This window comes from Hemitrygon akajei, chromosome 2 (genome assembly GCF_048418815.1).
Source record: "Hemitrygon akajei chromosome 2, sHemAka1.3, whole genome shotgun sequence".
Taxonomy (NCBI): Eukaryota; Metazoa; Chordata; class Chondrichthyes; order Myliobatiformes; family Dasyatidae; genus Hemitrygon; species Hemitrygon akajei.
In genome coordinates this window covers 18,557,184-18,573,695 of record NC_133125.1, presented here as the reverse complement: position 1 = coordinate 18,573,695, position 16,512 = coordinate 18,557,184, and the positions used below count along the sequence as shown (strand labels likewise).

Here is a 16,512-nt window from a genome sequence, read left to right as displayed (position 1 = left end):
ACTCACTCACTTATGTATTACAAATAGCAATGATCCAAGCACTGTTGCTTGTGGGACACCACTAGTCACAGGCATCCAACTGCAAAAACAATCATCTCTTATCATCAAGCTAATTCTGGATCCAGTTTACCAACTTGCCCAGGCTCCCATGGAAACTCATCTTTTGGCATGTGGAACCTTGTCAAAGGCAACACCAAAGTACATGCAAACCACATGTACAGCCCTGTCCTCATCTTGGTTATCTCTTCAAATAATTCAGTCAAATGGGCCAGACAAGATCTACCCTCGACAAAGCCCATATTAATCATTCCAGGTGATCAATCGTCCTCGCTCCACAATATTTTCCAGGATCTTCCCTACAACTGCAGTTAGGCTCACTGATCAGCTAATGAATTGTTACTGTGTGCACATGAGCATAATCCATACCTGCAGGTAAAGTGTGAGTGGGAACCTCACCTTCTTCTTCTAAATCTGTACCTCGTCAGCTCTGGAGTGTTAAATATTTCTATATTTGGTTTACCACCCCGATCAACTTTAATTTTAATGCTTCTGATGTGAAGAGTTGAGTTTTTAATGATATTCACTCTGACCTCAATTCTGAAGTTCAGGTGGTTTGTCCATTGGGATAAAACCAAATGGGCTGAACAGAAATCAAAGCTGAGTCTCTGTGAAGAGATAACTGATAAATGCCACTTGATAACAGTGAGGAGACATTTCCAACAGTTTGCTGGAAGAGTAGAGTGACGGGGATTTATCCTGACCTCCATGTGCAGCTAGGCAATCTTCCTAGTGTTGAAAAGGTGCTAGGACAGCTCGGGAAGAAGTTCATACAATTCTCAGATCTCTCCACTGGCATCAGAGGATTGACTTTAAAATATTACTACAGGTTTATAAAGCACTGAACGGTCTAGAGCATATATGTCAAACTCAAGGCCCGCGGGCCAAATCCGGCCTGCGGTGGAATTATCTTTGGCCCGCGAGATAATATCTAATTACTATTAAAGCTGGCCCCAGTAATCGAAGCGCCTATGGTGTATGATATGGCTAATGCTGAGTTTATTCAGGTACCAGGTTTTCAGGGTTTTTAGTGTTTATTCGGCAGTCTTCTTCATAAGAAACGGAATTTGTAAAGTGAGACACTTTGTAGTTATAGCAGAGACTGAGACACATGAGAGCAGGCTGAAAAAACAGAGGCAACGAAAGCTGCGTTCACACGTGTCCGACTGATCCGGCCCGCATGAAGCTGCATTTTGCTCAATCCGGCCCGTGACCTAAAATGAGTTTGACACCCCTGGTCCAGAGCCAAAATACATCTCCAACTTCTTGCTGCATTATGAGCCTTCCCAAGCTCTCAGGTTGTCGGGGGCAGGTCTGCTTACTGTACACTCAGGGTGAAAACTAAACATGGTGAAGCAGCTTTTAGTAACTATGTTCCACATATCTTCCAGAGGATCAGAAGTCTGCCTCTAACTTTAAGCTCTTTTAAATCAAGGCTTAAAACTTTTCTGTAGTGTTTAGTTAGAATCTCCTGCAATGGAACTTTCATTTCTTCATTTTTGTGTGATTTTATTCTCTTTATATTGTCTGAAATCTGAGGTATGGTTTTTATATAAAAACACAACATGCTGGCAGAACTCAGCAGGCCAGACAGCATCTATGGGAGGAGGTAGTGACGACGTTTCAGGCCGAAACCCTTCTTCATATGATTTTTATATCTTGTTTTATGTAAAGTGCTTTGAACTGCCTTGTGTTTGAAAAGTGCTATACAATTAACCTTGCCTTGCCTTTCCCAAGTCGGCACGTTACTTTTAGTTGTTTGGTACTGCTTCCAGCATCTTCTTTTACTGCCAGCACCAACACAACCCCGTCCCACCCTAACCTCAAGTATTGGAAAAATGAAGGAGATGTAGGGGCATAAGGTTAAACAGTTGCACAGACTAAATTCAGAATTAAGTTTGCTGAAGTGTTCTCTTTGTAAATCTCGTTTTCTGATTGATACCTTCATTGACATTCATCGGTACAGCTCAAAACACACAGAACTTTTTTATAAAGATGTTGTGGTGCTTTCTTTGCATATAATAGTACAAAATGTGTGAATGTTTATTGAAAAGATAGCATAACTAATGACATCGGAATAATGAGGTAACTAGTACAATGTAGTGGTGGATGGTGTGGGTGGGTGTAATTATGAGCGCGAGCTGTTATGGTTTTATATAGCGAAAGAATTCATATCACAACATTATTTGAAAGATTCAAAGGTATGCTATTCCAAATATTGATTCATATTTATGCTGGGCAATTTTTCATGAAGGACCCATCCATCCAGCATCTTCTCTGACATCTACCATCAGGCCAGAGACTCCCAGTCAAGACAAGTCACTTTTTATTGTCATTTTGACCATAACTGCTGGTACAGTACATAGTAAAAATGAGACATTTCTCAAGACCATGGTGTTACATGACACAGTACAAAAACTAGACTGAACGACGTAAAAAACAACACAGAAAAAACTACACTGGACTACAGACCTACCCAAGACTGCATAAAGAGCACAAAACAGTGCAGGCCTTACAGTAAATAATAAACAAGACAACAGGGCAGTAAGGTGTCAGTCCAGGCTCTGGGTATTGAGGAGTCTGATAGCTCGGGGGAAGAAACTGTTACATAGTCTGTAACTATGTGGGGTCCTTCATAATGCTGTTTGCTCTGCATAAAGATAATGCATAAATGCATAAAAATAAAACCAGTCAGGATGGGCAACAGCTTCTTCCTCCAGGCTATTAGGCTCTGAGCTCCCTGCGGCATCGCATTTGAAGTGTCACCAGATAATTTGTACTGTATTCTACAATATTGAATTATTTTATCTGTGTGCAACTCATTTGCAGATTTAATTCTTACTTTCCTAAGTTATTGTGTGTTATGTGTACTACAGTGCTTTACTCCCTGGCTCGGAGAAGGGGCAAAAGCAGGTAACTGGCACCTTAAAACCAGTTGCTTTGGGCAGATGGGGCTCATCAAGTGTGGTTGGCAGCTCATCTAGGAGAAGGAAAACTCTGATCTCAAACTTACACTGCCTTGCGGCTATACCCACTCATGGGGAAGGCTTCGGGAGTAAAGCCTGAGGCAAAAATGCAGAGCAGGAGTCCCGAAGACAATCCTACATTGAGTTCAACACTGACCGGCAACTCCTGCAATGCTGCTGGTGTCAAATTGTATTGGTTTCTGTTGTTCCTTTGGGTTCATAAGATGCATGGAGAGGGGGAGCTTGCTACATGGGCAACAGCTTGCTCTCCATATCGTACTGCCCAGGATTGCGTAGCTAGATAGCTTGGACACAACATCCATGGTCAACCCTGGCCAATGCAGGCCTCACTCACTCAGCTAAATGTCAATGAACTTGACTTGACACTTCACTCTGAGCTCTCTTCATTCATTGTGTGGCACCAATACAAATTAAGCCAATGGCAAAGAAATTGTTGTCATTTGCCCGCAGCAGTAAGTTCTTCCTTGCTCTGAAGAAGAGAAGTTCAGGTCCAATTATTATCTACATTCATACAACATTCTACTGCTGCTCATGCCTAAACTGGACTTGCTTGTTATATTCATCCGACACTACTCACTGATGCCGTAACAAAATAAAGTATTAATTATAATTTGAAGCAAGTTTTCCAATACAATCTTTGAAACACCTCCACAAAATGTATTCTTCCAATCAAATGCACAGTTCCATCTGAGTCCATAATGCTGGAAAAATGCAACAAGGACAGGAGTAACTCACTAATGACCTGACTAGGAAAAATAAGTCTGTCATTGTGCATACATCTTTTTAAAAAATACTTATGTTTGCCATTTGAAAAATTAAACATGCTTCTCTCCAACTACTACTGGAATTTTGTGTACTCTTACTACTTATGCAATGGCACGTTCATATACCACAATTTCCACATAATTGTTGCCCTCAATAATTACAGGAAAATTGATGGGCTTTATTGCACTGAAAAACAAATCAACTATAATTGACCATACCAGTGACTATAACTCAGCTGTCAATTGCTACCATTTTGTTTTCTCTTGGTGCTGAATCAATTACTATGACTATATATATTGGCATCTTTGATGAGACTAAAATTAAACTAGTCCTATATTTTCAAGTTTTTTTTAATGAACCTAGATGTTTTTGCTAACATTGTCTTCAGCAATAAAGCTGCTATTTTAATGGAAGCTCCTTGAAAATTCACACAGTTCAGACTTGCTTGGGAACAATTGTGACCGTCTTTGGATCGCCCTGCTGGAGGACACTGTTGCATGGTGCAAGCTGGAATCATCTGCAGCTCAAACTCAGTAAGACAAAGGAGATGGTGATGGACTTTAGGAAGACCAAGCCTGCACTGCTCCCCATTACTATTGATGGTGAGGATGTGGTGAGGACCTACAAATACCTATGGGTGCACCTAGACGACAGGACCAACACAGGAGCTGTGTACAAGGAGGGCCAGAGTCACCTCTACTTCCTGAGGAGATGCAGGTCCTTTGGAGTATGCAGGCCCCTTCTTCACAGTCTGTTGTCACCAGTACAATCTTCTATGCACTGGTGTGCTGGGGCAATGGCATCAATACAAGTGATGTCAGAAGGCTCAAAAAACTAATTAGAAAAGTTGGCTCTGTTACAGGAGTCAATCTGGACTCACTGGAGGCTGTGGACGCTATGGAAAATCCTGGCAATTCTGGACAATGTTTCTCACCCTCTGCATGACACCTTGGCTGAACAAAGGAGAACTTTTAGTAATAGACTAAGACAACTGTGCTGCTCCAAAGAGCGCTATGAGGCCCTTCTTACCCTCAGCCATAAGGCTTTATAATAAATCAACCTATAGCTGGTGAAGTGACCTTGTAATCTTTGACTTGTAAAACTTTTAAGGTAACTTGTTTTTTATTCTTTCTTACTTCTCTTCTCATATTTGTATATCTGTGCACTTCTAATGCTACCGTGAGACAGTAATTTCCTTTGGGATCATTGAAGTATCTATCTTACACAGAATATCAGAGAGACTGTAAACTGGAAAAAATAAGCTCTATGGGAAAAGATTTGAGTTACTGCAATCAGTAAAAAACAAGACTATGTATATATTATCACATTGAGAAAAAAAGATATTTTGAAAAAATCTCTGTATCATAATGTGATTGCTAGCAGGGAAATACCCCGTCAATGTTTATTGTACCTCCCTATAATATAATTGAACATCGTCAGAATATAGAATGATTTTCTAACAATATTGTGAGGGATTTTCTTCCAAGATGAATTTTAAATAACCACTGCTAAAATATCAGATCCAATCAGTAATTAAATATGTAGCTCTATCTGTAACTGAACAACTTCCAGAAACAAAATAATCAGCTGACAAATTAACCTATGCAATCTCAGTTGAAATTTCTAAAACTACTGCATTTCATTTCAGATTTTATAGTATGGTCTGATTTAATAGATGCAGTATTCTCCCATAGATCTTATTTTATTAGGCCATGTTTGTGTTATGATGATTAGAGAATCCATGTACAATATCAAACAATAAAAAACACAATTTATTTAGTGTGGGACTACAGAAGTCCTGGATGATAACCTTATACTGAGTTAAGGCAATGATTAATCAATTATGAAGCAAATTCACTATTTCAAAAATATATATAGAAAATACAAATCAGAATTTTTACCAGAACTCCTCATTAGTGGCTGGCAAGCTGCATCCAAACAGTAACATGTGATGGGCAGTGTCCATGTTTGCATGAGGTTTAAAGTCAACTGCAAAATGAAATTGAAATAATTTTAATGTTGCATAGTCTTTGTCACATTATACATTCCAGCAGTATTGAGCACAGTACCTTCCAACTGGACTCCGCTGTTCAGAAAGCACTTGAAATATTCAAGTAAAAATAGTAGAAGTAAATAAAACATGCAACAAATCTTCATGTGTAGTTTTACAATGTTCCTTTTTCATCTTTCATTGATTCTGTATTATCATTATTTTATTATAGAGTATGCCCGCAAAAAATGAATCTCAGGATTGTATATGGTGACATATCTGTACAGTACTTTGATAATAAATTTACTTTGAACTTTTGCCAAATTTGTCAAGGGTCTTAATCAGTGGCTTATTTATTCATTTGCTGACCTTATTGTCTTAAAACTCAGCTTAAACCTTAATCCGTCTCCTTCAACTTGTTCCATAACTAAAAATCCATAACAAAAAGAGAGTCTGGAATATTTATGTATATGCTATTATTTTCAACTTAACATTATAGAATGAATAAAGAAAACTTTTTTTGCATTTTTTCTTTATTACTCTCAGTACATTTCAAACACTCAGCAGCATTCAGGAAGCATTAAGCATAGTCACTGTCATGATGTAGATAAGTAATGGAAAAGCCACGTCCCACAAATAGCAACCATCTATTCTACTAATAGTTCTGAGGACAAGTGTTGGCTCAGTCACCAAGCCAATACCACAAAATATAAGAAGTTTAATATCTTTTCCAGAAGTATAGCATTCCATCATTTTACTAATGCAATGTCAGCCTATATCCAAAAGACAGAAGATGCTGGAAATCTGAAACGTAACCAAGAACACATCTCGTGAGACACACAAGAATTCACAATTTTTTCTTGTTTTTCCTGGAAGTACTGTATATGCCTGTGAATTGTTTATACACTTTGCCTGAAACTGCAAGTTAGACTCACGTTATCATTTAAAACACTGAACAAAGAGCTGCAAAGGTGATCAGAGCCAACCCAATCTCATGAGCAATGCCAACATTAGAACAAGTAGTAAATCTTCATGGCAAGCAGCTCAATGAGCAAAAAATGTTTCCCTTAGCAGAATTCTGAAGACTGTGGCATAAACAAAAACTTTTTGCTTTGTTGTCATGTGAACAAAGTCACTAGAGAGAAATAGCCGGCAAATATAAAATAGTCTCTTTATTCATCAAGATGAGGCAGAGGAGGCACCACCCTTTCTGAAGGAAGAGGCCTGCCAGACCCAACCTTACATGACATTAAAAATGCTAAAAACGAAAGGACAATTCTATAATTACAATACATCTACAATGCTTTCCTTTGAATTACATACAACTCTCACACCTTCTTCTTTGCACCCACACTGCAGACACCCAAATGAATTTTAAATCAGTATTGCCTGGTCTTCCAGTTAACTGTGGTTCGTGGCTCTTAGGAACCCATTGTCCAGAGCTGCATTTTAAATTTAATCTACAGTCCATATTCAGATCTGATCATTGCTCGCTTAAGTTAATGTTTTGCTATACACCAAGTCCAGAAAATACTCTAACATGCTTAATTAGTAAACTTTGAAATATGCCTTAAAATTGCTTGTTAAAATGTATTTCAAATGAAATGATTTTTGTTGCAAGCACAAACAAAAGAAAATCTGCAGATGCTGGAAATCCAAGCAACACACACAGAACACACAAAATTATAGTCAACATTTCAGGCTGAGACCCTTCTCCAGACATGATGAAGGGTCTCAGCACAAAACATTAACTATACTCTTTCCCATAGATGCTTCCAGGCCTGCTTAGTTCCTCCAGCATTTTGTGTGTGTTGCTTTGTTGCAACCATCTATCTTATTCTGCCCACCAAGACTGAAATTTAAATAAATTCACCTGACAAATTTAGATGTGCCAGACAAGTTTCTTATCAAGATCTTATGCTGAGTCAAAACTTCCATATTTTGAGATGAATGATAACATTGATTTGAAAAAAAGATCAGTTAACCAATCCATTCTTACTTCAGCCCAGGTCCCAGGATGGGATTGTCATAAACTGAATTTTCTATCTGATGCTTTGAAGTAGCTAGGCAAAGACAAGAGAACTGTGTCAGCCAAGTAGCTCATTGTGTTTTTGCATTAACTTGCTGGATACCAAAGCAGTACAACACACGTGTTCAGTAAATAGTACAATAAAGCTAGCTGCCTCCAAAATACACAGGGAAAACTGCAGTCCTATTCTGGAATTCCTAAGCTTCAAAATATGCAGTGGTTAACTTCATAAATCTATCCAGATGTTTTGCTTGCTTTCTAGAAGTATGCTCTAATGAAGAGAATATAAATGTTATTTTCTTGTTAAAAATAAACTGAAAACATCAGCTATTTCCAGCACTTTTTGTTTTTGATGGATTTTTTTGATTAACCAATGGTTCCAAATAGTCTACGTTCTGCAAACCTAGGAGGCTATTGCTTTTATCCAAACGTTTAAAAATTATCTAGTCGTTCAGAAAAGAATATCATTTTCAATTCTTGCTTCATGGAAGTTATTTCTGTTGAATCTCACTAAAACTCCTGGGGTCTTTACATCATCCACGTCAGCATTTTGTACCAGTGAATCTTAATGACAATGAGTATCATGTCTCTTTTGTGTGACCCACTGATTTACTTAAGGAAGTATATTAGCAATGGTTGCATTGCCTTCTATCTTGAAGAATGTGGTTTAAATCTTTCTCCCATAGAACTCAGCACATAATCCTGGCAGATGCATCAATATATCAACAAACTGAGGCATTAAAACAGTAGCCTATATGACATCAATGATTTCAATTCTCCAACTCAAAAATAAACTACAAGGTTCTGTTTCGTGTATTAGATTACACTTATTCCATAATTCCATAGACGACAAGAGGCACTGATCATGTGGATAGTCAGGGGCTTTTTCCCAGGGCTGAAATGGCACCGTTTTAAGGTGCTTGGAAGTAGGTACAGAGGAGTTGTCAGGAGTAAGTTTTTTTTAAAAAAACGCAGAGAGTGGTATGTGCGTGGAATGGGCTGCCGGCAATGGTGGTGGAGGTGGATATGATAGGGTCTTTTAAGAGGCTCCTGGACAGGTACATGGAGCTTAGAAAAATAGAGGGCTATGGGTAACCCTAAGTAATTTCTAAAGTAAGTACATGTTTGGTACAGTATTGTGAGTCAAAGGGCCTGTATTGTGCTAGAGGTTTTCGATGCTTCTATAATATTTTATAATACTAAAACAAATGACAACTATTACACTATAGTTCACTAATGCTGTGCTTCCTGCATTACAAAACCAATTACAGTCCAAAAGTTAATTAGCTGGATGGTATACCAGCAGAATAGCCAGCCAGTGGTGAAGTGGCATCGGCACCAGACTTCTAGGTGAATGGTCCCAGGTTCGAATCCAGCTGACTCCTTCCTGAGTTGAGTGTTCAGCTAGCAACTCAGCCCCATAAAAAGACAGACAACTGCTAAAGAAATGGCAAGGTTGCTGCCCAAAATGCCACAAAGCATGGAAAGGAACAACAATAATACTATCAGAATGCAACTTAAATACAATTCCTATTCCTCTGTCTTTTCATCTAATTGGATCCATTACAATTATGATTCATTGTACCATGTACACACACACGCACAGGCGCACACGCACACACACAGTGCTGGAGGAACACACACACTCACACACACTCACTCACTCACTCACTCACTCACTCTCACTCACTCTCACTCACTCACTCGGTCAGCAGCCTGAAATGTCAACTCTTTATTCCTCTCCACAAATGCTGTCTGACCTGCCGAGTTCCTCCAGCACTGTGTGTGTGTGGAACTCTGGAATCCAGCATCTCCAGAATCTCGTGTTTATGATCTGCATTAGAAAGCTACTTTTATTTAAGTTCAAATTTCTAATCTCCAGTTAAGTTGAAGGCACACTCTTCAAAAGTTTTTCAGCAACCTAATTCCTTTTGTAGTAGAATCTTTTCTGTAGTTCAAACCCAGCACTTCCCGAGAGAGAGAGCCACACGCACACATTCACTTTTCAAAAACACCCATGTGAATATTCTAAAAGGTGATACATGTAAAATGAAATCCAGTCATCATTAAGTATCCATTGTAATTCCCCGAAACAATGAGCTATGCACTGTAGGCAGTTTTTCATACATTGTTGTCTCCTTAAAGGGTGTTATTTTAAAATCACCCTGATTATTAACTGGTTCCTAAGTGTTGGCTCTGAATCTGTAAGTGACTGAGCTAACAGGACTCCAATACTCTGACATCTTCAAAGTGGTAGTTCCTTCCCCTTTATGGAACATTTTAATATGGAATTATATCAGGTTTTTTGTTATTTCTGCTAATGTTTTATTTATTTAATGGTTCTTAGCATTCTTGGCAAGGCTATCATTTATTATTTATGCCTAATTCATGTTTTTTTCATATTTGCTTATGTCATTAAGGCCTTTTAACTCATCAAGTCTCTTGCGGCTCTCAGAGCAATTCCATTCTCTCACAGATTTCTGTGTAACCCAGTGCTTTTCGCATGCCTATCAACTCCTAGAGGAGTTGATTGAAGCACCTGGGGGAAACCTGCACGGTCACAGAGAAACATGCAAATTGCACACAGGCATTACCAGATGTGAACATGAAGCCTTTGTGTCACCCTCTGCTCAGAAGGTGGTGGTGGTGGTGGTACCCCGCTTTCTTGAACAAGCTGCGGTGAACAGACCCTCACAATACCCATGGGGAGACAGTTACAGGGTGGCAAAAGGACAGGATACACTTCTCAGTAAGATAGTGTACAGCTTGAAGGATAACCTGCAGTTAGTAAATGTGCGCCATTATCATAGCACTGCATAAAGTGCTAATTGTCAAAGTATGAAAGAATTTCAGAACATAAATTCAAATTCCTTTGCACGACTTACGATGGAGGGGTGATTCTTAGAGGGGAAAAAAATCATGTTCCCTTCGTAACAAATGAACATGATGGCTATCAGGCATGGATCTATCTGTGAAAACCAACATTTATTCACTAGGAAGTTGAGTGAATAAAATCAGGGATAGGAGATACAGGCAGTTCAAATAATTCATTCGCTTATTTTCTGTTCAGCAAAATTATTTGGTTGTACACCAATGAAGAACTTCTGCTATCACTACAAATGTTCAGTAAATGCAGGATAGCATTACATAGACATTTCTGAAGATTGCACGCAGTACAAGCACATCAACTACTTAATACTGGCTTGAAAACAATAGCTGCACTGACAACACAATTTGTTTATTGCTTGGAATAAGATTGATAACCCAAATATATGTTAGCTTTTACATTAAGAGTTTGCAAATTCAAATTATTACTGAGAAAGGCAGAACTGCAGAAACAAATAACAGTGCTTGTTTTCTGATCACATTAGTATAATTCACAGGGATGCTTATAAGGTTTCCAGAACTGTGTGCGCCATTGTTAGCTTGCAATCTATCAGTGGCTTGAATAAACAAATCAGTCAAAAGGATAGCAAATATTTTACAGTATATCGTAGGTTTTCCCAGTTGTAGATGGTGAAGGATTTACTGCCTCTACTGCCAGGTGAATAAATGATCTGTTCAATACATCTAGACTCAGACAGGAAATCAATACATTACAAATTGGATGCTTACATTTTTCTAAATAATTTGCATTCAGTGCCACACTAGTTAGAACTGTTGGATGTTTATCAAACCAGTCTGTTTATTTACATTAGTTAATGCCTGATTTAAATGCTTGTAGCTGACATATACAGACCTTTTTAGATAGAGTAGATGCAAAATTGAGAAATATATCTAATTAGTTTAAAAGCAGCAGGAAGAAACTGAGGCTCTATCAGATACAACCATTGCTCAATAGATCTTAATAACAAAACAACAATCCAACTGCAAGTGTCTTCAAAGATTACTTCATATCTCCTACCTCTCCAATGCAAAGAAAAAACATAGAACACAACACATTACAGGCCCTTGGGCCCACAAAGTTGTGCCAACCCTCAAACCCTGCCTCCCATGTAACCCCCCCCCCCCACCTTAAATTCATCCATGGATACATGGAGGATGTGTTGTAGAAATGACAATAACAGGCTAAAGATTAGATTTGATGAGTAGCTTGCTCATTGTTTGAATGAACTAAGACAGGTAAAAGTTCACATCACTTTTGCCCTTTTTTCTTCGTAGGTAGCCCAGCATGATTGAAAACAAATGGTTTCCATTGTGGGTTGGTTGGCTGGTTCTCTGCTTCTTCTGCTGTTTTCAGTTGGTTCTCAGATAATTCTAGGTCTGAATATTTTTCCTCCATCTGAGTAGTTCTGGGCCGCTATTTCCCATCAGTCAAAGAGTATTACATCTTCTTAAGGAATCTTTGAGAACATCCTCCTGAAAGTCACATGTCACAGAACTCAGACAGCAAGCTTCAGAAGTCTGATATTAAGCACAAGGACATTGTAACTTGGGCAGTGAAGTAGCCCAACACAACAGCCTTGATGGTGGGATGAATGATGCATCACCTTGGTTTTGCCAATGTATGGAGGTGGTGAATTTACTTGTCAGTGACTGCTTTTGCTGAGAGGTATGGAAAGTAATGCACCCTTTCTCGGCTTCGTTGTGGGAAAGCTTAGTAGATATTGAATTATTCATGGAATCACATGGCAACGGAAGCACCCACTGATCTATCAAGTCCATGCCTGTTCAAGAACATTGAACAGTACGGAGTAGGAACCGGCCCTTTGGCCTACAATGTTATGACGAGCTAATTAATTTAGTAATCTAATGCCAAACTAAACTAACCCCTTTTGTCTACACAATGACCTCACATTCACGTGTCTATCTAAACATCTTTTAAAAGTCTCTGATGAACCTGCCTCTACACCGGGCAGTGCATTCCAGGCATCCATCACTCTGTAAAAAACTTACCCCCATAACTGCTTTGGAACTACCCCCTCACCTTAAATGCATGCCTTCTGTTATTATCACCAACCCCATTCCCCTACTTACTTCTCGACATTTTATTCTGTCTCAATCAACTCCGGCCTGATGCTCTGAACATTTACTGATTACACTAATTGCAATCAATATACCAGCAGCATATCTTTGGGATGTGGAAGCTAACTAGAGCATCCCAGGAAACCTAAACAGTCACAGGGAGAATGTGGAACTCCACACCAACAGCATCAGAGGTCAGAAACAAACATGCTTCACTGGAGCTACAAGATTGCACATTATCTGCTGCATCACCATGCTGTCCCCATGGATGTTCATGGATAGCCCATTCTCATGGATTGCTCAGTGATAACATGGGAATTCAACTTTCAAGAATGCATCAGCTGCCTATTGCTGCTTGATGACCAGGATGAGAAGGACCCTGATTCTGGAATGGAGCTGAAGAAATGCCCACTTGCCCGCCAGATCATCTCCACTGAAGTGGGAGACTGCTGCAGGTAAGCTACAAAACTTCAGCAAGGAAGACTGAGGAGATAGTTGGAACAGTGACATTTTTTCCTGAGCAACACACCCAAAATGCTGGAGGAACTCAGCAGGTCAAGCAGCAACTATGGAAATTAATTGATAGTCGATGTTTCAGGCTGAAACCCTTTTTCATGACTAAAGAAGGGTCTTGGCCTGAAACACCAACTATCTAATCAGTTCTGTGGATGCTGTCCAACCTGCTGAGTTCCTCCAGCATTTTGTATGGGTTGCTTTGGACTTCCAGCACCTGCAGAATTTCTCATGTTTATATTTTTCCTGACCCCAGTCTACAATTCAATTTCATCTATGATGAACACTTTGGTTAGAATCAATTTGGTTAGACTCATGCCATCACACAACAGGCAGACCGAAGCTGAATTCCTGAGGCAATCAGAGCTTTCTAAAGGATTTTCCACTGCAAAGCTTTTTATGAGGTCAAGAAAGACCACATACTTTGATTGAAGTTGCCTCTTGCTACTTTGTTGAGTTGCTGTGTACTGAGGATTAGATGGGCAGTGTTAGGACATATACTAGAGTTGGGGTATATAGCAAATATTAACCTCAACAGCAACCCACCTTCAGATCCGAATATGGATTGTAGATTAAATTTTAAATGCAGCATGGAACAGTAAATTACAGACTAGGAAACACACAACTGACTGATCTATGTCTGCATATGCATGAATGCAATCAACATCCCAGTGCATGAATATGACTCAGAGACCACATACAGCATTTAGAATAAATTGCAGACTAGGAGACATCCAATTGACTGAGATGTCTGCATAGGCACATTTGCAACCAACACCCATTTAGTGAATACAATTTAGAGACCACAGTAATCAACACTCATTTTGGGTGAGTAGCTGGGAAGACCAAGATATTTGAAAAACCACATGCAACTCAAAAGAAGCATTATGAGGGCATTGTAACTACAGAAATCATCCTGTCATATTTGTCCTTTAACATATAAAATGTTGCTGTAATGTTAGTTCAGTCAGTCAGTCCCTCTCTCTCTCCCCCCACCCCCTCGAGTGACTCCAAAGGCTGTTAGCTTGTATGTGTCCCAAGTAAAGACTTCTATATCTACCAGCTGTCTCCCTCTGGTGACTTTGTTCACAGTTACAACAGTATCAATGTCACTCAGAAAGTAGTCTTTGGCTATTGGGAGCACTCAAGGAAGGAACATGCCATGACTTTCTGAGGAGTACACAGTGAGTAGATTGATCTGTAATTATTACAAGATTCCTCTTCTTTTTAAAAATGGTCATAATTATGAAATCCTGTGGCATGGTATCCTTTCACAGATAAAGACTGTGAACATACAGGAAAAGCTCTTCTCGAGGGCATTTTAGAAATACAGCAGGAATACCATCGACTCAAGATGCTCTTTTCCCATCTGACCTCTGGATTTTAGGGAGGTAAACGGTTTTGATACTATTGAAACTTGTATGCCATGATTAATAGCAAACTGCTTGACCTCACTGCTTCCACCCACCATCTGTTTTCTAGCACTTTTTTTTTTGTTAGATCTCAGCCTTTGAGCTTTTGTAGATCTGAATGACATCGCCTCAAGATGTCTATAGATGTGTTTCACTTTCTTCTCAAGATTTGAAGTTTCCAATCCAAGAACACCTTGTGTTTGAGCCAAGCTAGCTCACAGATCTCCTAGTCAAACTCATTAAACCAATCTATCATAGAGAAACCTGGAGTCTGTGCAGGTGTTAAATGTAATGATGCTAGAATCCTAGAATAAACCAGGCACTGTGATCACTAATTTTACTATAAGCCCCACATTTCCATAGATACCTAGCCTATGCATAATCCAAACAGCACTTGTAATGATGCCATTTTCCTTTCTCAGACAATGAGGTACCCCACCCAAGCCTCCCCATTCCTGTCACTCATAGAGCCCTCACCCACATACCTGCTTCTCTATGCCCCGCCTCTCCCCAGATAGAGCAGAGACAATAGAATTACCTTGGTCCTCACCTTTCGCCCCACCAACCTATACATTCAACACACCACTCTTTTAAACTTCTACCAGCCACAATGCTACCTCACCACCAGTCGCACCTTCTCCCCACCCCACCCGCATTCCGTGGGACCACTTCTGTGGCTCCTTGGTCGCTTAGCCCTCCCCAGCCACTTTCACCATAATCGTAGGAAGTGAAACACGTGCCCCTGCATCTCCTTGTTCACCACAATCCAGGGCCCCAAACAGCCCTTCCAGGCAAGGCAGAGATTCACATGTACCTCCTCCAACCTTGAAAATTACCTTTGCTGCCCTCCATATGGCCTCCTCTACAGCCGTGAACCCAAGCGCAGACTCAGTGACTGCTCTGCCGTGCTCCATCCAACGTGGCTTTCTGGAGCTCCCACTTCACAAATGTTTTAATTCTCTTCCCCATTCCCACACCTACATGTCTCTCTACAGCCACCTCCGCTGTCAGAGCAAGATTAAACATAAACTTGATGAACAGCACCTTATGCTGTCTGCAGAATAGTCTACAGCCAGATGACGTGAAATTCTCAATTTAAGGTAAACTGTTCCTCTTCTCTCTCTTTTCTCCCTTCTCCTGATCTACCCAGTTCCTCCTAAGCCCATCTTAACCCCCCCCACCCCATCATCCTGCTCCTAGCCCAACCTACACCCACTCCGTCTGTCCATTACTCATATACTCTACACTGGGCCCTTCCTCAGGATTGTTCCTAACTGCCCAATCCACCTTCCTTTCCTATCATATTCGATCTCATCCAGCCAGTTGGCACCTCCACTTATCACCTCAAAGCCTCTATGACTATCTTTCCTCTTCCGTCTGCTCATCATTCCCCCGCACCCAAACCTACTTATCGCTTGCCAGCTCTTGCTCCACCCTTCCCCAAACCTCCATGCTGGCTATCGCTCTTCCTTCTTTCAATCCATTAGTTGATTCTTGACCTGAAATAATGACTGTCCATTTCGCTCTACAGATCCCACCTGGCTCCTGAGTTCCTGCAGCATCCGAGATTCTGTTGCCTGGTTAGAGGCCATCATATGGTCCTTGTGGGGTACTTAAGGTCTGTGGCATTGATTTTTATGTGATAGTGTGGCTGTTGGTATTTCCGTTGAAGGCATCATGTCAATGAAAAATATAGCACCAATTCCATCAGTCATTTGCACCAGTTGTGGCAGAGATGATACACAGATCATTTACCGCCTTTCACTCTGAGACTGATCCACCAGTCCGATCACC

General features: G+C 40.1%; 1 protein-coding gene across 6 annotated transcripts in view; it reads right to left on the bottom strand.

Annotated features, from left to right (window-relative positions):
• Positions 1-16,512, bottom strand: part of pam (peptidylglycine alpha-amidating monooxygenase) — a 163,907-nt gene that overhangs the window by 87,102 nt on the left and 60,293 nt on the right. For all 6 annotated transcript variants that reach the window (XM_073067895.1, XM_073067932.1, XM_073067924.1 and 3 more), the window contains exon 5: positions 5,711-5,798. In XM_073067895.1, coding sequence (XP_072923996.1) covers positions 5,711-5,798 — 88 coding nt within the window. The remainder of the gene's footprint in view (positions 1-5,710; positions 5,799-16,512) is intronic.